Raw genomic sequence first — 21,752 nt, forward strand, 5'->3', positions numbered from 1 at the left:
ATGGGATTCTCTCTTCCTTTTTCTTGTAGTTCTTAGTATTGAGCATTACAAATACCGCCCCCCCAATAAAAAATAAAACCTCTGTTTGTTAGTAAGCCTGTGTATTATGTGCTGTAGACTTCCTGATACTCCTCTTGCATATCTGTGGGCATTTTTTATATTTTCCTTTATGTGTCCCTCCTCCAAACCCTTGCCCTTTAACATCTTGATTTCATTGGGTATTGGCTTCTTGGAGTGCATCTCTTATTTCTTCCTCATTGGAGTCCGTAGGTTAGAATCTCGTTCTAAGCACCTCTACTCCTCTGAGACCATATCTCTTTTTATAGTCTCTACTATGAAATCATATGAGTTTTTAAAATACGATCTATTTTTTTTTTTCAATTTAAAAACTAGTTCCTTCTTATAAGAGAAAATTTAAAGCATAAAGCACATTATGGCAGAGACTGCTGGCTCTCCTCTACCCTTTCTCTGTTGTTTTCCCAGCAACTCCAGATCACCCCCATCCTGGGTAAACCAGTGAACTCCTCTGCTATCTGGTAACCAACCCACACCATGTCCAATGAGGTCCAAACCCCTTTCAAATTTGTTCTTCTTGAGTACTCTTCCCTCTAAGTACCATGGAAAGTTTCCTTGTATCTTATAGTTACACTTTTATCATAGTTCTTGACATTCAACTTCCTTAAGCAAGGTAGAAGTGGTAGAAGGGAGCAATCACCAACCAATGCGGGGATGCCTTGGGAGTCTGGGAGCCAGCAGGGGCAGAAGGCCTTCAGAATGCATTGGGGTGGTGGTGGGGGAAGGATAGAGGGGCTTAGGGAAGTAGGGGAGACTCCAAGACGATTGACGGAATGCTCAGTGTGTGAGCCCCCCAGCCACAGGTAACTGTGCAGGCCATGAAGTGCTTGCTGAAGGAGTATGGGAGGCAGTTGCCTGCAGGCCTCCCTGGCCTCTGGTTTGTGTCAAGAGGGCTGCAGAAAGGTTATTGTTAAGCTAAAGTTGCAAAGTCACAGAGGGACCAGTAGGATCTGTGGCTGGGGCAGACCTCACTGGATGATGATTCTCATGACCACTCCAAACTTTTGTACCATCCCAGCAACTGGAGTCTTCTTCCTGCGACACGATTTAATGAGAAGGCTTACCACCATTCTCTCATTAAAGGAGAAATGCTTAAGGGAATTATTTGTCTAGAGCCTATACTGAAGTGTGTATTCAGAGCTGAGAGGCAATAAATTGACAACTGACCCAAGGACTTATGCTCAGTCTTTAGGATTTTGGGGTTTTAGAATTCACGAGTTGGGCAAATCTGACTATAGATCGCCTATACACCAAGAATTTCAGTTTTGATAATGGAAAGTACCCTGATCAGCTATATATGCCCTTTGCAAATAACAGACAATTCAGAGGACTATAAAGCATCAAGTGAAAATCCTCCGTTATCATTCATTCACCAGAGATAAACAATTTCAACCATTTGGTGTCTTTCCTTCCAGGCTGGCAACAAAATAAACATGACTAACACAATGGGTACCATGTGGATTCTTTTTAAACTTTTTTTTTTACTTACTATATCAAAGAATCCATAGATCTTTCTTAGCCAATATATACAATTCTCTATTTTTTAAAAATGTTACAATACGGTGAGATTTTAGGGTGATACCTTTCGCTAAAACCATCCTTGATGCAGACGTATTTGGACTTAACTCACCCCCCCCCCCTTTATTCCCCCTGGATCCTGCGGGCACTAGGCTCAAAGTGCTGAAGCTTCATTTTTCACACACAAGTCTCTTATTTCACTCGCACACGTCGAGTCTTCTACATCTCATTTGGTGCTTCCACAGCTGGCAACCCGACCACGCGTTGGAAGAAGGGTCTCAGCCTCCTCCTGGAGAGTCACGAGGCGCCGTTCAGGGTCCGGCGGTTTACCAACTTGACGTTCTTCCTTGACTTTTCAGGTCGCCGGCTAGTGACCTCTCTTTTCCCCCACCTGACTGGCTCCTCGCTAGTACCGCCGTCCCCAGCACTCCCGGCCCCGCCCCACCTGGAACCCGCGCCGCCAGCACCGCCCCGCCCTGGCTCCACCGGTCCCGGCCCCCTCTACCGGAATCGCGCGGTCCTCGCCGGAGTTCAGTCCGCGGGAAACTTAAGCCGCTCACCCAACCCCAGACCCGCCCACTTTGCCCTGGCTCCACCCTCCCGTAACTAGCCCTGCGCGTCCCGCCCAGGCACCGCCCACCGGAACCAGCTCCGCCTGCACAGGGCCGTCCTGGGCCCGCTCTTTCAGCCCCTAGCTCCACCCACCGGAACTTGCCCCGCTCTTGTGGACCCAGAGCTCCAAGAACCTGAGCCGCTCGCCCCGCCCAGATTCCGCGTGCTCGTGCCAGGCTCCACCACTCGGGAACTGCACCAGCTGCCCCGGCTCCGCCCACTCCGCTTCGAGAGCCTGTGCGGGCTGCTGCACGCCAGCTTCGTCCCCAAAGCGCGCCTGGGGGGCTGGACCAGTTGGCGCGCTTCAGGCCCGTGCCCTGGCCCAAGCCACCATGGAGGGGGATGTCCCCGACGCCGCAGCCGCCAGCTACCAGCCGGCCAGCCCTCCAAGGGATGCCTGTGTCTACAACAGCTGCTACTGGTGAGGGGGCGCGGGTGCAAACGCTAGCATCTCCGTGGCTGCCGCGACGTCGCCGCTAGGCCCCGCCTCTTCCCGGCTCCTCCCCCGGGCTCTCTGGGCCTCTACTGGCGGGTTTTCCGGTTTGGCGCAGAGGACGCCGGAATGGTAGCTCGCGTCTTTTGAGTGGAACGTGGGCATTTGGATGGGGGTGGGGGTGGGGGTGCGGAATTCGCCAGTAATGGTCGAGTCGGCAGTGTATTACTTTTGCCTGGCGCTTTTCGCTTGGACGTTTCTCAGCGGGTCTCAGTGCTTGTGGGCTAGGAAGGGGAGGCAGAGGCGGAGGGTGGAGCGCAGAGAGCCTAGAAATTACTTTGCCTGAGCTTGTGTTGTGTCACACTGATGTGATGGTCATTTTAATTTCGGAAGAGAATGGAGGCACAGAGATTTTGCTGTAACTTTCCCAAGGTCACCCAGTTAATAGTATCCAGAAATCCATTTCAGGCCCTCTTGTACCAAAAACCACGGTCTTAACTACCATGTTGTCATAATGGTTACACTTACATAGTACTCGCTATATGCCAAACATTGTGCTGAGTGGTTTATGTAAACGGATTCATTTATGCCCCGCAATTGCCTTAGGAGGTAAGTATTGTTATCCTCATTTTGAAGATGAGAACACTGAAGCACAGAGGGCTGCAAGTAAACTTGTCTGAGGCCACATGGCTTGTAAGTGAAAGAATGGGGATTTGTGAGTAGAGTACGGCCCTGGAGTCCACACATTGTACCCCTGTCCTAGGCCACCTCTGTGGCTGAATCACAGTTCCTACCTTGGTCCTTTTCACTCCCACACCTACCCTTTCCTTGCCTGTGTAATGACTTCTTCCCCACTTCCAGTCCCTTTACAAGAAACGGCAGGGCCACCTAAAACTATCTTTCCCTCCTTCAGCTGGTCACCAAACCAGTGCCACCCAGAGCTTAACGTTTGTTCAGCTCTGACTGCTTATCAGGCCCAGTGCCAAATGCTTTCTTCCATCCATGCCTAGGAGATAGGTTCTATTACTCATTTCTCTCATTTTACTAATGAAAAGACAGCCACAGAGAGGCTTGTTGTTGGCCCAAGATCAGCCATTTAGCAAGCGGTAGTCCTGAAACCAACCTCTGTAATGCTGGAGTCCATGCTTGAGTACTGCACTTTATTTCTGCCCTCCCGCTCACCTAAATCCTATTAGTTCTTGTCCCTAACGTCCATTCATTTGTTTTATTCTTTCACTAAGTATTTATTAGACATTTGGAGTGTGTAATGCACGATTTAAGGTACTAAGGATACAGCAGTGAACAAAATAGACAAAAGTCCCTGGTAAGATCTCATGGTTCTTACATTTTAGTTGGGGAAAAGCAGACAAAAACAAACCATGCTTAGGTGTTGTTGAGTGTTATGAGAAAATTAAAACAAGGTAAAGGATGGAGACTTACTATTTTATATTAGGATATTTAAGGAAGACATTGTTGATAAAACGATCTTTGAACAGATCTGAAGAAAAAGGGCGGAAACGTCGTGGATATTGGTGGGAGATCATTCCAGGCAGAGAAACAGCAGGTGCAAAGGCTCTGAGAAGGAAACAAGCCATGACTATTCTAGAAAACAAGGAGGCTGACACGGTTGGAGTGGAGGGATTTGGTGGAAGAATGGTAGGAGATGAGCGTCTCTTCAGTAGATCATCTTTTTGAGTTCCTTCTACCGTCGGTCAGATCCTCCTTGACTTGCTTGCTGTTGGGGGCATTTTCCAGTCCTTCCTAACAGGTCTCTCTGCTCAGCTCTCCCATATCCTGTCAGGTCTAACTTCTTTACACGTCTCAAAGCCATCATGAATTTGAATGTGCCAGAGAATCAGCTGGGAGCTTGGAAAACATACAGCTCTTAGGATCCACCCCCTCACCCCCGAGTCTGGATGTGTGAGCGGCACAGTGGAGCAGTCTGAGTCTGGCCTGACGGTCACATATCAGGGAATACAGACGTAGATAATAAAGTCTGTCCCCTGAGCATAGCAGGCCCTCTAAGGTCTGCTCACTGTCTGTTCCTCCAAAACCTCATTTTGAACTTGGCTTCCCTGCCCTACCCCAGAGTTTCTCAACCTTGACTCTGTTGGCATCTTGACCATGTTAATTCCTTGTTGTGGGGACTGTCCTGTGTATTGTAGGATGTGTAGCAGCATCCCTGGCCTGTCCCCACTAGAGGCCCATAGCATCCTCTCCCAATGTGTGACCACCAAAAATGTCTCCAGACATTGCCAAATGTCCCCTGGAGGCAAATCGTCTCTGATTGTGGACCAGTGCCTTACCCTGTCTGAACATGTGGGCTGGGTGCACCTTACTACACTTGCTCCTGTGGGTACTTCTAACTTGAAATAAACGTTGCCTCTACTTCTGTTAGTTTCTGTCAGATGTTAACTTATCTTTTAAGACCCAGCTTAGGGATAATAGTGGTGGCCGATGTTTGTGTGACACTGTGCGGTTTGCAGAACATTTCTGATTCTGTTGCAATTGTTTTGTGTTTTTCAATCAGTTATTGAGCACCTACTGTGTGCCAGGAATCCTTGTCCGCATGTCTTTCTGAACTCAGCCTATCACCAGTAACCCTTAAAGTAACCATGGGCCCTAATGCTGCTTTATTAGCCTTTCTGCTGCCAAAACAGTCAATTGACAGGTTGGAACATTTTTGTCATCATTCCCCACTTTTTTTTGACCAGTTAAGTGGGTGCCAGGATTCACACCAAATCCAGGGCTCTTTCTATTCCAAATGACTCCCAGTGTTTCCAAGTATATAAGGTCCTCTTTTTTATTAACATCAAAAGTATCATGAGATCTTTCTACATGATATTAATTGTACTCTTGAAAACAAAATGGACATAAAAAGGGACTACAAGTTCAGTAACTCGTATGTTTAAATTTATTTTTCCTCTGTGCAACATTCACACATATTTAAAAAACAATTGGCAAAGTGTGTCCAAGCCACATGTGTATTCAGCCTGCCAATAGTGCTTGTATATATGGATTCATGAACTTTTTGCTTCAACTCTGCCCATCCTTGGGATGGAGGGAAGGGGAGCAAACAAAGAAAGACCACTGACCTGTACCTCCTCCATCTTCCCGTATCCCTTAAAATTAATAACTCCTTCCTCTATGCATCTTTTATGGCCTTCTTGGATGCTTGCTTATTTATGGATCTGTATGTCCCCTCTCATTGTCTGTAAGCTCTCATTTATCATATGTTCCAAGCACTTAGCACAGTGCTTTGTACATCATGTCTTGAAGATGTTTGTGGTCAAACATCTATAGGCAAGACAGACAAATGTCTTCTTGAAACTTGGTCTTAGAATATCCAGATTAAAAAAATTTTAGCTACTTGTCCATTGAAATAGTAGATTTTTGTATTTTTGTTATTGCATACTACATATCCTATGGAAGTAGGAAGTAATCTCTTGTTACCTCTACGACCACTTTTTTCATAAGGTTTCTTAGGTATTTTAGAGAAAAACGAAATCATAGGAGAAAAATACAGACACTGAACTTTGGTACTTTAAGCCTAGTCATATGGAGCATTGAGGCAGATAGGCAAGGGGAAGACTTATAAATTGAAAGTGTGTATTTCCATAAAATGGTGACAGTCCTCAATACAGCTGGTGCCTTGCTTCATTTTCGAGTGGCATGGTGTAGGGGGCTGGAAGTTAGGCATTGGCAGATTGAGTCAGGTGTGTGAGCAGAGGGTGGGTGTAGCTCATTTTGAGCAAAGGTGCGTGTGGCTCCTTAGAAGAAGGAACCCGGAGGCTGAGCTGTGGGCACTCCCAGCAGTGACTGCTTGCCCGTGTAGGGGTGCGGCTGTGGCTACCAGTGTGGCGTGGTTTGATGGATGCACTGCACTGCGCATTGCTTTACTGAAGCAGTTCTGACTACTGCTTCAAAGAGTTAAGGGCCTCTCATAGAGAAGAGAGATTTCTACTGGAGCAGAGGTCTAGGAAGACACTGCAGTTCACTATGAGAAACGACTTTCTACGTCCGGCCCTCTTCCCCACCAGAGGGGCTCTGGGGAAGGAACCCCATTCCCAGAGCCCCTCCAGAAGAATTCCTGGACATACCGCATAACTGCCCGATCCTTTCCACTCAGGAGTCCTCCTACCCAAAACACCCACGCTGCTCCATTCCTTGAGGGAGCAGGAAACCAATGTTAACTAAGATTTATCGAGTTTTTATAATCTGATGTGATTATGCCCATTTTACTGAGGAGAAAAGCAGGCACTCTAGGAAGTCACAACGTTCAAAGCTTCTTACCTTGTAAGTGGCTAGTTGGAATTCCAGCTGTGTCTCAAGTCCCTGAACCCAAAGCTTCTAGAATATTTACATAGCTTTTTGTCAGTTACAAAATGCTTCCATGTACAAACACTGATGGGGGAGGTAGTGAACTCCTTGTCTGCAGAGGGGTCCACACGCCCTAAAGGTCAGGTAAGAGCTTGTTGGGGATGTTTTAGAGAAGGTTCAAATGTTAGCCAGTTGTTGGATGAAATGGTGTTTAAGGTCTCCAGCTTTTTAATGTCATCGTCAGTCTTGTTCAAATTTGAAAGACAGCATTCTTGCTTAATTATACTGATTAAACAATTATTTTATTTCAGTGAAGAAAATATTTGGAAGCTCTGTGAATACATCAAAAACCACAACCAGTATCCTTTAGAAGAATGTTACGCTGTCTTCATATCTAATGAGAGGAAGATGGTACGTTGGTGAATGATTAAAGAAAGAGAACAAGAAATTCAGGATGACATTAGAAGCTAAATATAGCATGGGTTTAGTACTGTTTTAAAATGAGCATTATAAAACATATCAACATTTTAAAGTTTGTTTTTGAATGAGATTTTTTTTCCCCCCTTCCAGAGCATGGTTGAGTTAGGGAGAGATTAGTTCTTTACTTGTAGGTAGGGAAATACGTGATGCTGTGTTCACACAGATTAAATCTCTTTTCTTTAGGTATTAAGTTAGAGCTTTTTAAATTGCTTAGGATGGAAGCACTTACTCTCAGGTTTGAGGTAAAGATTTCTTTGTTTCTGGAATTTAAATAGAACTATAGTAAACTTACGTGATGTATTAAAAAAGTAAGCCCTTCATATTTTGTAAAGCACTTTTGCAAGCATCATCTCATTTGATCCTAATGGAAACCCTGTGAAATAGGCAAGGGTCAGACAGCTGTCTCCATTTTATAGAGATTCAGGGAGGTTCCATAAATAATTATGGGATCTGAAATCAGATGATCTGATTTCAAAGCAAGACTTGAACCTGCCCTAGGAACCTCTCATTCCTAGCTCAGGTCTCTTTCTACTCTCCAAACAACAGCGTGTGATTAATTTTTGCCCTTTCATTGTTAAGGACGCTAGGAAGGATTTCGATTTCTTCTTACCCATTCGTTCTTTCACTTTGTTGGTTGCTTAGAAATATTTTATTTTTCATTTATGTATTACTTTAAAGAATTTAGTAGCGGTTTAACTGAAGTCATGGCTTATGAAATTGAAGTTTATTGTGTTTTGTAGATACCTATCTGGAAACAGCAGGCAAGACCTGGAGATGGACCTGTGATCTGGGTAAGCTGGTCAATACAGAGAGCTTCCGATGCCTTAGTCCTTGTGGTCCCTGAGTGGTCTTCATGTTTTGGTAAAGCAGAAATGATAGGGCGGTAGAGAAAGGCAATGATAATTATCAGTAATTTGACCTTTTGAGAATAGATGGTACTCGGTCTAAGGTAGAAGCACTTCCAGATATGTTTTCTTTTCATTTTGAAATTATTACCGGAATGACTTTAAAGGGTCAACGTGGCAGATATATTTGTGATCTCCCAAACTCTTACCTATTTAGCACTGGAAAGAACTTTAGCAATATGTAGTCCAGCGGCACGTTAGAATTATCTGGAGACTGTGTTAAAGATACAGGTTTTCGATGTAGTTGATCTAAAGAAGAGTTCAGGAATGAGTGCTTTTAGCAAACTCCTGAGTGAACAGGAGTGACTGGCATTGGAAACACACAGATACACTCCAGACCCTTCATTTTTCAGGTGAAGAAACAAACCCAGAAAGGCAAAGTGAGTGGCTCTAGGTCATCTAGCTGACCAGTGGTAGGACTGGGTCTCAGGCCTGGGTCCTTTGCAGGACTCATCTGTGTGTTGCCTTAACCTGGCCCTCTGAAGAACAGAATTGTTTATGCTGATAAACGGGAAGATAAAAATAAAATTCCATGCATGATAATATAATAAACTCCTAGTTTCTGATCCCTATTTAAAGTAAGATATCATTTGAATTGGCTCCATTCATTTATGTAACAGGTATTTATTGAGTGCCTATGACATGCCAGGCATGGAGTAGACTAAAATCCCTCACTTCACGGAACTCACCTTCTGGCTTCTCCCGTCAGCAGGTGACCTGCTCTGACATTCAAGCCCCAATCCAGCAGCCTTGGGTTAGGAGCTGGACTCAGAGTCAGGCCGACTGGGGCGAAGCTCCAGTCCTCCCATTGGTGGGCTGTGTGAACTGGATGTGTGATTCACCCTCTTTTTTCAGTGTCCTCTGGTCGGTGAGGTCGAGAGGCTTAAATGAGATAATGCATTTAAAGCGTTACCCTGGTCTCGGGTATAGTATCTGGTACTGGTGCTCCAGAGCGTTAGCTGTTACTGTTAGCGACACTGTATAACCCCTGCTGCAGACTGTCCACCTGCCCTAGAAGTCATCCCCATTGCTGAACTGCTCAGCTGACTTTGAGTCATGGCCTTGCTTGCTGTCTCAGGGAAACTTGCAGGGAAAGGACTTGTGGTCATGTCCCCTTTACTCAACATCTCATGGCAGCTCGTGGGGGAGTCCTGAGGTAGGACGTCTCCCTGCACCCTCTGGCATATTTTCTTTGCCTCACTGCTGTCCTCTTGGAGGACATGAGTAGGCCTCCCTGAACGGGTCGAGACACCAGACCCCAAGGAGCAGATCACTTCTAGGTGGGCAACCCTTCCTTTAGCCCCGCTGGGTCTTTCCTGGCATTTGGGTAAGCACTGAAGCCAACTCAGATTTACCGCTTAAATCTGCATTCCTTGGCTCTACATCTGTGCTATGAAGGTGATTCCAAGCGGAGGCCTGCTTTCCCTCAAATTCATCATCCATCTGGTGTGTAGGAATATGGACCTGAAATAACTAGAAGGTTGTGGATAGTCCTCATTTATGCCTTTTCACAAGTTGTATCTTCTTTCTGGAAAGCTCTGCCCTTCAGGTGAGATTCAATGATGGCAGCACTTCCTCAGTGAGATTCTCCTTGGCTGTTGGTCCCATCCTCTGTTTCTTGGTTGGCTTTTAAAAATGCATTTACATACATAATCTCCTTAATTGCCCAGTAACACTCTGAGGTAAGCGCTATAGTTATCTCCATTTTATAAAAGAGGAAACTGAGGCTGGTTAGTGCAGGGGCTGAAGTTTCAACCAGGTGATCTGATTTCAGAATGCCCTTCCCTGCATATTCTCCTGCCTCCTTCATTCTGTCGTGTCTTCACACTCTCCTGTAACAGTTGACTTGTGTTTCACACTCATTTCTCCTGGAACTCCTTGAGGGTAAGGACCTGTCCTTCTCATCTTTATAGCTATATTTCAACAGCACAGTTTCCCACAAATAATAGGGAGTATATACTTCAAAAAAACTGCAGTATGTCAAGGGAGAAACAGATTTTGGATAAGGCAGAGACTCCTTCTGGCAGGGGGTGGGAGAAGATAAAAATGGATTCATGGGGGAGAGAGCACTTGAGCTGGAGCTTGAGTGATGGCTATGGGGAAAGAGGTAGAGAAGGTTGCTACGGATGGAGGGGAATAGCATGAGCGAGCCCATGGGAAGGAAATTGTGGACTATTAGAGGGAGAGCGCTGTTCTTTATACTTGGAGGGTAGGATGCATTAAGGGGTATACAGGGAATAAGCATCCATTTCTGATGCTATTTCTGCTTTACTAAGATAGAATTGGAGCCAAAGGAAGCACTTTAGGCTCTGATGGTACACCATCTCTAGCCTTGATTAATTATCTTTCCCGCCTCACAGAGCCAAATGAAATAGCGTTTGAGAAAGTGCTTTGTGAGCTCTGAAGTCCTAGAAATGGAAGGTGGTGTTATGAATGTTGTCCTGATGTGATTGAACTTTTTATCTCACAGAGCTGTTCTCTGCGAGGGTGTTTTTCTTCTGAGGAACTCACAGCACCAGACTGCCCTCATGTCCCTTGATAACCTCCCTGACATCCCTTCCGGCACTGCCAGGTGTCTGGGAGCGACACGAGTGAGAATTCATGTACACACTGTGACCAAGCTCTGTGGGAGAAGCTCTATCTAGCCTTCTTCTTTAATGCTTATAGATGAGGGCTTAGCTGATTAAAAAACAACAAAATCAAAGCCAACACTTTTATTTTTTTAACTGCAAATGTATAAAACAAGAAATTAAAATCCTTTTCCCCTTCTCTGGGCAAACCTCAAGCAGTTCCCTTTGTTAATAGTTTGGAGAATATCCTTACAGACCTTTCCTCTGTGTTCATATGCATGCTTATGGACTTCTGTCTATATACATACAGCTTTTATAAAATAATATGCACATTCTGCAATCTGCTTCTTCTGTCCAACTAGGTAACAACATTTTTCTGTTTTCTACGTAAATGTACCAAAATCTTTTTAACAGCTGCGTAGTCTTCCGTCATGTGGCTGCATCGTGGTTTATTAACCATTCCCCTCTTGATAGACTTTTGGTTGTTCCTGAATTTCCATTATTATAAACAGTGCTACAGAGATTTTCTTAGTATGTATACCTTTACATGTGTATGGCCATTTTTATGTAGGATGCATTCCTTGAGGTAAAACTGCTGGGTCAGTGGGTATACATTTAGTCAGTGGGTATACATGTTCCTATACATAGGAACATATCCATTATTTAGGTAACTATTCCCTGTCACCGGACATTTGGTCTGTTTTCAGGGTTTTGTGTTTGCTTTGTTTTATTTTGCTATTGTAAAGAGGGCTATATTAGTCTGGTACCTGTTTTTGGTGATTATATGTCACATAATCCTGGAATTCACCATCATAAAGTAACTCCAACAACTTTTACTTCTAGGATTACCATGTTGTCTTGCTTCATGTTTCAAGTGGAGGACAGAGCTTCATTTATGACCTTGACACTGTCTTGCCATTTCCCTGTGCTTTTGACACTTACGTGGAAGATGCCTTTAAATCTGATGAGGACATCCATCCACAGTTCAGAAGGTGAGGAAATTCGGGACGGATTTTCATACTTTCTGAAGTGAGACCTTAACAATCACATGGAGTTGTTTTGTTTGTTTTGGCATTTGTTTTGTAAGGTCACTTGTCTTGGCATCACCATTGAGTTGATATTTGAGAATGATGTGCTACACAGAAGATTCAAAATGTATGAAAGTTTTAAAGGTTGTCCATTATATCAAAGGTTGGCAGTCATTTCAAGATTTGTGTGATAAGATCTCAAACATTATTGTAGTCGTTTTGGGGATTTCTCTCGTAGTCTTGTTTTTGGGGCTGTGTGTACGGTGCGGGGTGGGGGAAGTGGGAAGTCTTATGATGCCTTATTAGAAGGCTGTCATGGCCGCACCTGAAAATTATGCACTTTGCCCCTGATCCACAATTGAGTAAATAATGGCAACCAGGTATATTTCTGTGCCTTTGTGATTTTGGATTTTATCTGATCATTTCTCATGGCTTCTTTAACAGGTAATAAAGCAGCGTATATGTTTGCATGTTACTAATAGTGCAAAAAATGCCACCAGTAGTTTTGTGCATGCTGCAGAAAATGAGTCTATATAAAAACCGCGTTAGAATTTCAACTGGGAGACCTCCCTGAGATAAACGAATGCTGATTGATCTGCAGGAAATTTCGAGTGATCCGCGCAGATTCATATTTGAAGAACTTTGCTTCTGACCGATCTCACATGAAAGATTCCAGCGGGAACTGGAGAGAGCCTCCTCCATCATATCCCTGCATTGAAACTGGAGGTGAGCCAAAGACGCTTCCTCAGAGGGGTTTCTGGTGCCTGCGCAGATAGGCATTTTCCCTTCACCAAGGACAAAACTTGCATTGTTCTTTGGGTAAAACCCCGAGTGGTAAGAGGTAAGAGGAAGTGTAGTGCTGTGTATTTATTAGATTCGGAAATTGAGGCACAGTGAGCAGGACCGGGGAGCGTAAGAACTCACAGGACAGGGAGGGTGTTAAGGAGCAGAACCACGACACTCGCTAGGTACTGGGTGTACCTGCCTCCAGGACGCTGGACTTCGGAGAGCTGTGTGTTTGTGTCATTTACCAATGGGACTGGGAGCACCTTGGCATGGTAGGGTTTCATGTTATGGTGAGAAAAGCCCCAGTGTATCCTTGTGACAGATGAAATGGCATTTCCTTGGCTCTCAAATAAAATCTGCATTAGGAGGAGGTGAAAGCTGGCAGGGTTTATTACACCACTCATCTCCTTTGTGGGCTTTTAGGCATCGGTCCAGTTAATACTTTCTTGAGATTTGAGGCGATAAAGTGCTCTTCACCCTCTTACTATTGTTTGGCCTTCACATGAGTGGCAACATTATTTTTGGTTGTGAGTAGTTCATAGCATTGCCGTTTTGCGGTGAGATCATCCCATCACGTGGGTGATGCTTTCTGTGTGGAAGTGCTCTGTAAGCTGTGCAGCATGCCAGGAAAGGAGGACAAAAGTATTCAGAGTTCAGCAAGGAAGAAAGTAAAAAATATATTTGGCATCTTTGAAGGGAGCGAACTAAAAGGGGATTCAAACTCAGATATTTGAGGCTGTCTGTGAAAAGCTCTCATAATTTTTAAAATTTATATCGGAATAGCTTTTTGGTCCATAAGCCTGCTTCCTGGGCTCGGTATTAGAATTGGGACCATTCCTGGGTTAGGAGAGCGCTTCATGGGTCTACCTTTCAGTCTTGGGCAGCGCAGGGCGTGGTCTGAGAAAGTGTGCCTTGGCAGCTCCCCAGCTCTCTCTTCGACGTGAGCACTAACACAGAGCCTAGCACATAGTAGGTGTTCAGTAAACATCATCTCGTCGGCCCTCATCCTCTTTGGGTCATTCCTTTGGGTTTTGATGATTACGACCCAGCAGGTGCCAGGCTTTGTGCCAGCCCCCTTTCAGATTAGTTTAATTTTCACCACCACTCAATGAGTCAAGCTTTATTTTCACATTTGATAGACACATAAATTGAAGCGTGTGAAGGTTAGTCCCTTTGCCTAAGGTATATGGTTCTGGAAAGTGGCAGGGCCAGCACACTACTTGAGGAGGAGTTTTTTACAAGGAGGGTATATCTTTTTCTGTCGCCCAGGTACTTTGTTCATCAGGGACCTCCTGAATTTGAGATTGAAATGAAAAGGAATGTGCTCTGAGGTGTGGAGTGAATATACTGGTTCCTCATATAATAATTGAATCACATTATAATGTTCTCTCATGTGGTAAATTCTTTAAGACCTGTATTTATCAAAGAAATACGTCCAAAGTTAGGATAAGTGGTAACTACTTTTAGCTAATTAGTAGTGATTTATTTTATTTATATATTTTTTAAAGATTTTTTTGGGAAAGGGAATAGGATTTTATTGGGGAACAGTGTGTACTTCCAGGACTTTTCCAAGTCAAGTTGTTGTCCTTTCAATCTTAATTGTGGAGGGTGCAGCTCAGCTTCAGGTCCAGTTGCCGTTGTTAGTTGCGGGAGTCCAACTGGCAGCCTTGTGGTTGAGAGGATGCGCTCCAACCAACTGAGCCATCCGGGAGCTCAGTGGCAGCTCAGCTCAAGGTGCCGTGTTCAATCTTAGTTGCAGGGGGTGGAGCCCACCATCCCTTGCAGGAGTCAAGGAGTCGAACCAGCAACCTTGTGGTTGAGAGGACGCACTCCAACCAACTGAGCCATCCGGGAGCTCAGCGGCAGCTCAGCTCAAGGTGCTGTGTTCCATCTTAGTTGCAGGGGGTGGAGCCCACCATCCATTGCAGGAGTCAAGGAGTCGAACCAGCAACCTTGTGGTTGAGAGCCCACTGGCCCATGTGGGAATCGAACCTGCAGTCTTCAGCATTAGGAGCACGGAGCTCTAAGCACCTGAGCCACCTGGCCGCCCCCACTATTTTTAATTTAGCATTTAATATATTTTAAAGAAACGAACTCCCCCCAACCCTTTTTTTTCCCTGATAAGAAGGAAGCTGAGATTTACAGTCTTATAGCCTTGCTCTAAAGACTCAGTTCCAGCACCAGCTACTGGTGACTCAGTTTTCAAGGACATTTCCCAAGTCTTGGGCTGAAAGTCCTAGAAAACAAATAACTGTCATATTTCAGAAGTTGAGGTTTCCATTAGCAATCTTTTAAAAATTTTAGCTGACTTACTTACCAACTCATATGGAATCTGGCATCTATCCCAGATAAGCATGAGTTTCCACCTCATCTCTCCTTGGAGGTATCTGTCTTTCCTTTATTTCGGGTTACTTGGTCATCCTGCATCCCAGCTCTCTGGTGACTTCAACAAAACTTCTGGTTTTGTTGATTATCCTGCTTTTTTGTTGTTGTAAGGGTAGTCTTTTTAAACATGTAGATTCCTTGTCCAACTTTTTTTTTTTCCTTGTAATTTATTTGTTGAAGAAACTGAGTCTGGGAGAAACACTTTGGGTTTTGCCTACTGTGTCTTTTTTGTATCCCCTGAATTTTCTGTAAATTGGCAGTTGAATCCAGTAAATTGGCAGTTTGATTATTCAAGCATTGTTTTCATTTAACTTTTCGTTTTGAAATAATTTTGGACTTCTAAAGAATTTGCCACAATAGAACAGGGCTCCTGTATACACTTTACTCAGATTCTGAGTATCTGAGTAAACCATAGTATAATTTTTAAAACCAAGAAAATGATAAACTGAAACAAATGTATTGGCATAACTTACAAGACCTTATTTAAGTTTTTGCAAGTCTTCCCACTAATTTTTTTTTTTTCTGACCCAGGGTATTAACAGTTGTCATGTCTCCTCGGTCTCCTTCAATCTGTGACAGTTTCTTTTTTTCTTTTCTTTTATAACTTTTACATTTTGAAGAGTACGGTCAGTTCTTTTGTGGAATGTCCCTCAGTTGGGTTTGTGTGATGTTTTGTCATGATTAGATCAAGGTTACACATTTGCGACAAGAATACCAGAGAAGTGATACAGAACCCTTGTGCATTGAATAATTTTCTCTACCTTTGGTCTTCTCGGTTGTTTTATTGTTGTTAAACCAAAATTGTGCTTTCAGTGGATGTTTCTTTCATGTATTTTTTTAGATTCCAAAATGAACCTGAATGATTTTATCAGTATGGATCCTGAGGTAGGGTGGGGAGCTGTCTACTCGCTATCTGAATTTGTACATCGGTTTGGCAGTCAAAACTACTGAACTGGACATCTGGGTGTAGAACTATGGAGAAGTTCTAGGACATGAACAATGGGACGGTAAATGTCATGGTACATTTGGCTTGGAATTGTGTTTTCCTCTTTTTAATTCAATTCAGTTGAAACATGAGTGAACAAAAAATAACTAAATAAAACCTTTTTTTTTTTTTGTTGATATGGCAGGTTGAAACTTGATGTAGTGTACATTTGCTAAGATAGTCCTATGGCTCATTTGTTAAAACATGTGGTGACTTATGCCAGTAATTGCTTTTGTTGTGATATATGTGTGTGAACTTTGTTTCTGTTCTGGATGTTTCATTTCTCTCCAGCTACACTGCAAGCTCCAGGAGGGCAGGGCTGTGGCTCCTTGCTCAGTGAATCACTAATACCCATTAAAGGTGCCCATAAAATGTTTACTAGTGATTGTGTTGCTGCTTGAAGAGGGCTGATATTGTGAGCTGAATCAGCAATAAGTATTAGTCTTTTTGGACTATTATGTTGTTAAAAAAGATTACAGCCCTTCCAGGCTTGAGTATTGTTTGGTCTGTTTATATATGTTTTTTATAAATAAAATTCACTTAAAATTAATTTTGTTTAAAGATTTTGCGTCACTCTTGATGACCTGAGATACCCAAGAGTATCTCAGTTGTAGATGGGAACTGTTGCTTCAAAATACATTTATCGACCTTCGTTTTTGATGATATTTTGGAAATTTGTCTTTAATCATATAATTCTAAGTAAGAAAAAGTTTGGCATTAAACCGGCATATAGTACTAGCTATCATTTATGTTTTCATGATTCTACTGTAAAAATGAGTAATTTCTTACAGTAAGGATGTCTAAGATTTTGATCTCAGATGAGTTTTCTGCTTATTAAGAAACTTTCATTTAATATAAATCTTCTGCCTTGTACTATGGAGGGACAACTGAAAGCATTTACTCAAGAATCAAGCAATCTAAGGAAATACCACGTATCTATTTGGGTTAGCTGATCAGGAAGATTCTGGGAGAAAGTGAATGAACTTTTGATAAAATGAATACAAGTACAACCTCTTAAGTTATTTTATAATTTAGCGCTAAATTTAGACCTCATACTTTGGCATTTTCAGTGACTCTCAAATGGTGATTTAAAAAGGATGTGGCTAAAATGAAGAAGATACATTTTGGCAGACTGCACCACGGAAATACTTTGTCCTGGACAAAACGCTTCACAGGGACCGAAGGATTGCAATCTGATTTACAAATTGCATTTTTGGAGGTTTGTTTTGGCTAATTTATGAGCAGGTTTCTAATCTGGTATTCAAAATTATGTCTAGTGCAGACAGATCAGACAATGTGTATGTTTAAGTTTGAACTCCCCAGCCACGTTGCCTTGAAATTGAAACCCCCACTACTTCTTACCAGGATAGGGAGCAAAGTTTATCGTTTTAAGCCTGTTAAATTATCCGGTGGCCACAGTCCTGACTTGTTAGAAGCAACAGAGGACATTTGTTGTTTTTCTACTTGGCACTCGTACAGCACCCTTTGGGGAACCCTTCGATCTTTGCACATTCCATATAGTCCTGGTGTCCAAAAGTAAAGGCTTAGAGCCTGAGCTGGGCCAGGCTTGGACCCCACCCCGGACAAGTCTAGGAATGATCTGTCACAGTATTCTCTGCATTTACTGTGTTGAGGTCAGAGAGAGAAACTCTCTCTCCACCAAGCTTGCTAAGCTAGAGGCCCAGGACTTTGCAGCTACTGTGGGCATCTTGCTGCCACAAGAGAACAGCCTGACTGCAGAATGCAGCCCAGCTGAGCGGCAGCCCCAAGGCCATTTCTGAGCACCTCGATCTCTGTGTTTCAAGCCAGCTCAACGTTTGAACTTTCCAGTTACATAAACCAGTGGATTCCTTTTTTTCTTCAGCTTGCGTAAGTTGGAGCACTGTCAGTTTTACCTGAAAGGTGAATTTCCTTACAAGATTTTTCTTCCACGTTGTTCATTTTATCAGTCTTGAAAACTGTTACTTTTGTCTTTCCGTGCTTAATTTTTCTCTGCGGTCACATTTGCTTCTCTTTATACTTAACATGTGAGAGAACTGCATAAATACTGATAAACAGTGTCTCTTTAGAAAGAGGAACTTTCAAGAAAAGCAGGGGACTAAGATAGAATTTATAAGTTGACTATGAAAATAAGGGAGGGGAAAAAAAAAGAGAAAAAAATGTGTCTCTGAGAATCTGACAGACAGTGGAGAGGTGGAGAGGGAAGCAGATCCAATAATGTGAAGTGGTTCCCAGGTCAGTAAGACTGACTATTTCTGATCGATCCCTGGCTTCTAAGAAAGATCGTGTCTTTCAGAAGAGGGGTGGGTTAGCTGTGGACATAAAGACAAACTCTTTTGCGTATGTGGTTTTTCTCGGTTTAATTTTTAATTAATTACTTAAAAAGTAGATAGTACAGGCACATTGTACTAATTCAAAATATGTAAAAGGGTATATAGTGAAAAGTAAACTTCTCTTCACTCTGTCCTTCAATTTTTTGACTTCCCTACCCAGAAACTAACTTCTGATTTCAGTTTCCTTTATGTTCTTCTAGGAGTTTTCTATGCCCATGTAAGCATATAGATATCATGGATTAAATTCTGTTTTTTTTTCCGCTCCCCACAACATTCTAAACATAGTGTTGTGCATTTTACTTTTTCAAGCTAATATATTTGGATATTTTTCTAATCAGTACATGTTGAACTTCCTCATTCTTCTTAAAGGTTACATGTATTCTGTGGTATGCATGGTTGAACATTTAAGTCCTTTATTAGTTGTTTTTAGTCTTTTGGTATGACAGAAAATGCTTCAAGGAATATTTTTTCCCTGTGTCTTTTTAACAATGACCCAGATAAATTTTGAAAGTGTAGGCTGCTGGGTGTCTGACTGAATCCGTTCTCCCATTTTTTTTTTCCCTAGAGAAGGGGATAACAAATATTTTCTATCAAGGGCTGAATAGTAAATATTTTAGGCTTTGCAGGCCATAAGGTCTGTCATAACTGCTCAGCTTTGCCTCTGTGGCCGACAGAACAGCCATAGACAATGTGTAAATGAATGGGTGTGACTGTGCTACAGTCACACTTTGTTCACAAAACCAGGGGGCTCAAGGATTTGACCCTTGGGCTATAATTTGCTCTCCCTTGTTCTGGAGTAATAGAGTTACCCCTGGTCTGTGGCTGCTGTGCCAGGGACCACATTTCCCAGTCTCCTTTGCAGCTGGGTGTGGCCATGTGGCCAGGTTCTTACTACTGGATTGTTAGGGGAGAGATGTGGCCACTTACAGGACTGACTCAGGAAACATTGCCTGCCTTCTCCTTCATACATTTACCCCCTTTCCTACTGGATGGAATGGTGATAACTAGAATGAACTCAGAAGTTAATCCATTGAAGACAGGAGAGCTACCACCAGCCTGGATACCTGAATGACCCTGTGGAGCCACATTGTATGCCTGCCTGAAAAGTATAGTGTGGAACTGTTCATTAAGAGACAATGTATATTTTTTTAAGTCACACAATTACTGGTGAGCCTTGATTCAGCAGTTTAGCTCTCTCTAAATAATACAGTGGTCATTCAAGCACTTATAACAGGAGCCCAGCATGGCTCTGTAGGAACCTTGGAAGTAGCTGGTCTTGGGCATAGAAAGAGAACAGTGGAGATTGATGGTCTGACAGAGGTTGAAATTTTGGTGGTTGGCTCAGAGCAATGAAGCTGATGCATGATAAAGTCTGTAGGCTGTGACTCTGATTCTCAATGAGTCCCCATTTCATGAGGGCTTTGAAATAGAAAATGACCTTTCATAGAATTCACAAACGAGTGTGGGCTTGAATACATCTGATAATGTTCAGAAATTCTGGGTGGAAAATACTTATTTAAATAGCTGCACTTGGTGTTGGTGAATGTGTGCTCAAATCATCAAGAGTTAGGATTACTATACATGTGACAAGTTTGCACTCACCAGTGTTTGGAAGCCTGGGACATACCAGATGCACACTATTCAGGGAAGAGGAAGTCTTGGTCATTTGCCTTGAATAAATAGTGGAGAACACAGTTTGAAGTTATAGGGGGAAAGCCATCCCTCCCTACTTTCCTTTATCCATCCATCCATCCATCCATCCATCCTTCCATCCATCCATCTATCCATCCATCCATCTATCCACCCACCCATCTGCTCAGCATCTATTACCTGCCTACCATTTGCAGTTAGGCCCTGATGAACAAGACAACTGTCCTAAGAGAAGACAGATACAAAGCGCTCAGGTTCAAGGGACAGAGCTGCCACATCATTTTCATTCGCAAGTAAAGCAGGGGGCCAGACACTGTTCCTGCCCTGATGACTCGGCAATGAGGAAGTCAAAGCTCCTGTATGCACAGAGCTCACATCTTGGTGGAGAAGACAGAAAATGAACATACACTATGTGTGGAAAGATGGCTGCTATTTACCGAGCTGGGGACCCTTGTGGATAAAGCACTTTGGGAGAGAAAGATTAGGAGTTTCGTTCTAGACCTGACACATTTGAGAAGTCAGATGTCTAAAAGGAGATGTCAAATAGTAGTTGCATAAAGGAGACTGGGATTCAGGAGAGGTTCAGGCTGGGGGTATAAAATTGTGAGACAGCCGTTAATAAATGGTATTTAAAGGCACAGGACTCAGTGAGATCACTGAGAGAATGAGTGTAGATGGGGAAGAGGTCTGGGGATCCAGCCCTGCGAGCTTTTACATTTAGACACAGGAGATAAGGCACCAGAAGGGGACAGGGGGTGGTCAGGAGGAGAAACAAGGAAAGCCCAAAGGAGGAAGACTCTCCAGAGTGAGATGGCTCAAGTGTGAGCAAGCTGAGTGCTGAAATGACCATTGGCTTTGGCAGTGTCTTTCAGAGCAATTTCACTAGAGAGATGAGAATGAAGGCCTATTTGAAATGGGTTCAGGAGAGAATGGGAGACAAGAAACAGAGTGGTACGGTAAAGGGAGCAGAGAAATGGGGCTGTACTGCAGGAGGACATGTGCCTGGCCCTCCTTCAATTCTTCCTTTGTGATGAGCAAGTTACCCATTTCTCCTCCCAAGACCACTAGTGACATCAAAGACATGCCCTCCGGGTCCACTCCTCTCACGCAGTTCAAACCCTGCTCAGTTCTTGCTCTGGGTGGTACTCCCTTTAACTACCCTGTTTCCCCGAAAATAAGACCTAGCGAGACCATCAGCTCTAATGCATCCTTTGGAGCAAAGATTAATATAAGCCAAACTTATTTTACTATAAGACCGGTTTTATCTAACATAATATAAGACCGGGTCTTATATTAATTTTTGCTCCAAAAGATGCATTAGAGCTGATGGTCCGGCTAGGTCGTATTTTCGGGGAAACATGCTAGATCCATCCTTTGGTTCAAACAGTTCTTCAGCATCAACATGGAGGAAAGACAGCTGGGTAGCCTGCAGAGGTATTTCATGCAGAAGTCTTAGGCACCACCCCAATAGACTCCCTGCTTTTTTTCTTGTCCCCTTCCCACCTTGCATTGTTTTTGCCACAAAGCAGCCAGAGTGATCTTTTAAAAACAAATCAGTTCATTTCACTCCTCTGCTTTAAACCAGTAACAGCAGCCACAGCAAACAACAGACACTTTACAGTGGCTCCAACATGTACTTCCGGCCATGCGTGGCCTGGAGTGTGGCTGCCTC

The 21,752-nt window shown here is 43.4% G+C and overlaps 1 protein-coding gene across 2 annotated transcripts; it reads left to right on the top strand.

Annotated features, from left to right (window-relative positions):
• The first annotated feature begins 2,300 nt into the window (after positions 1-2,300).
• Positions 2,301-16,647, top strand: NTAQ1 (N-terminal glutamine amidase 1). 2 transcript variants are annotated; one of them, XM_033125695.1, is made up of 6 exons: positions 2,301-2,626; positions 7,270-7,369; positions 8,179-8,229; positions 11,757-11,905; positions 12,543-12,667; positions 15,954-16,647. In XM_033125695.1, exons 1-6 carry the CDS (start codon positions 2,538-2,540, stop codon positions 16,061-16,063), a joined length of 624 nt encoding a protein of 207 aa, XP_032981586.1. In that variant the 5' UTR covers positions 2,301-2,537; the 3' UTR covers positions 16,064-16,647. The 2 variants fall into 2 exon arrangements, with proteins under 2 accessions (XP_032981586.1, XP_032981587.1); XM_033125696.1 differs by lacking the exon at positions 2,301-2,626 and adding an exon at positions 2,634-2,770.
• Positions 16,648-21,752: the final 5,105 nt, after the last annotated feature.

This window comes from Rhinolophus ferrumequinum, chromosome 14 (genome assembly GCF_004115265.2).
Source record: "Rhinolophus ferrumequinum isolate MPI-CBG mRhiFer1 chromosome 14, mRhiFer1_v1.p, whole genome shotgun sequence".
NCBI lineage: Eukaryota > Metazoa > Chordata > Mammalia > Chiroptera > Rhinolophidae > Rhinolophus > Rhinolophus ferrumequinum.

What these genes read in the sequence shown, in the direction of transcription:
- NTAQ1 (XM_033125695.1), top strand. Translation starts at nt 2,538, where the DNA reads ATGGAGGGGGATGTCCCCGACGCCGCAGCCGCCAGCTACCAGCCGGCC. An exon ending in GAGATGGACCTGTGATCTGG is followed by an intron (nt 8,230 to 11,756) that starts GTAAGCTGGTCA and finishes TTTTACTTCTAG; the next exon opens with GATTACCATGTTGTCTTGCT. An exon ending in ATCCATCCACAGTTCAGAAG is followed by an intron (nt 11,906 to 12,542) that starts GTGAGGAAATTC and finishes ATTGATCTGCAG; the next exon opens with GAAATTTCGAGTGATCCGCG.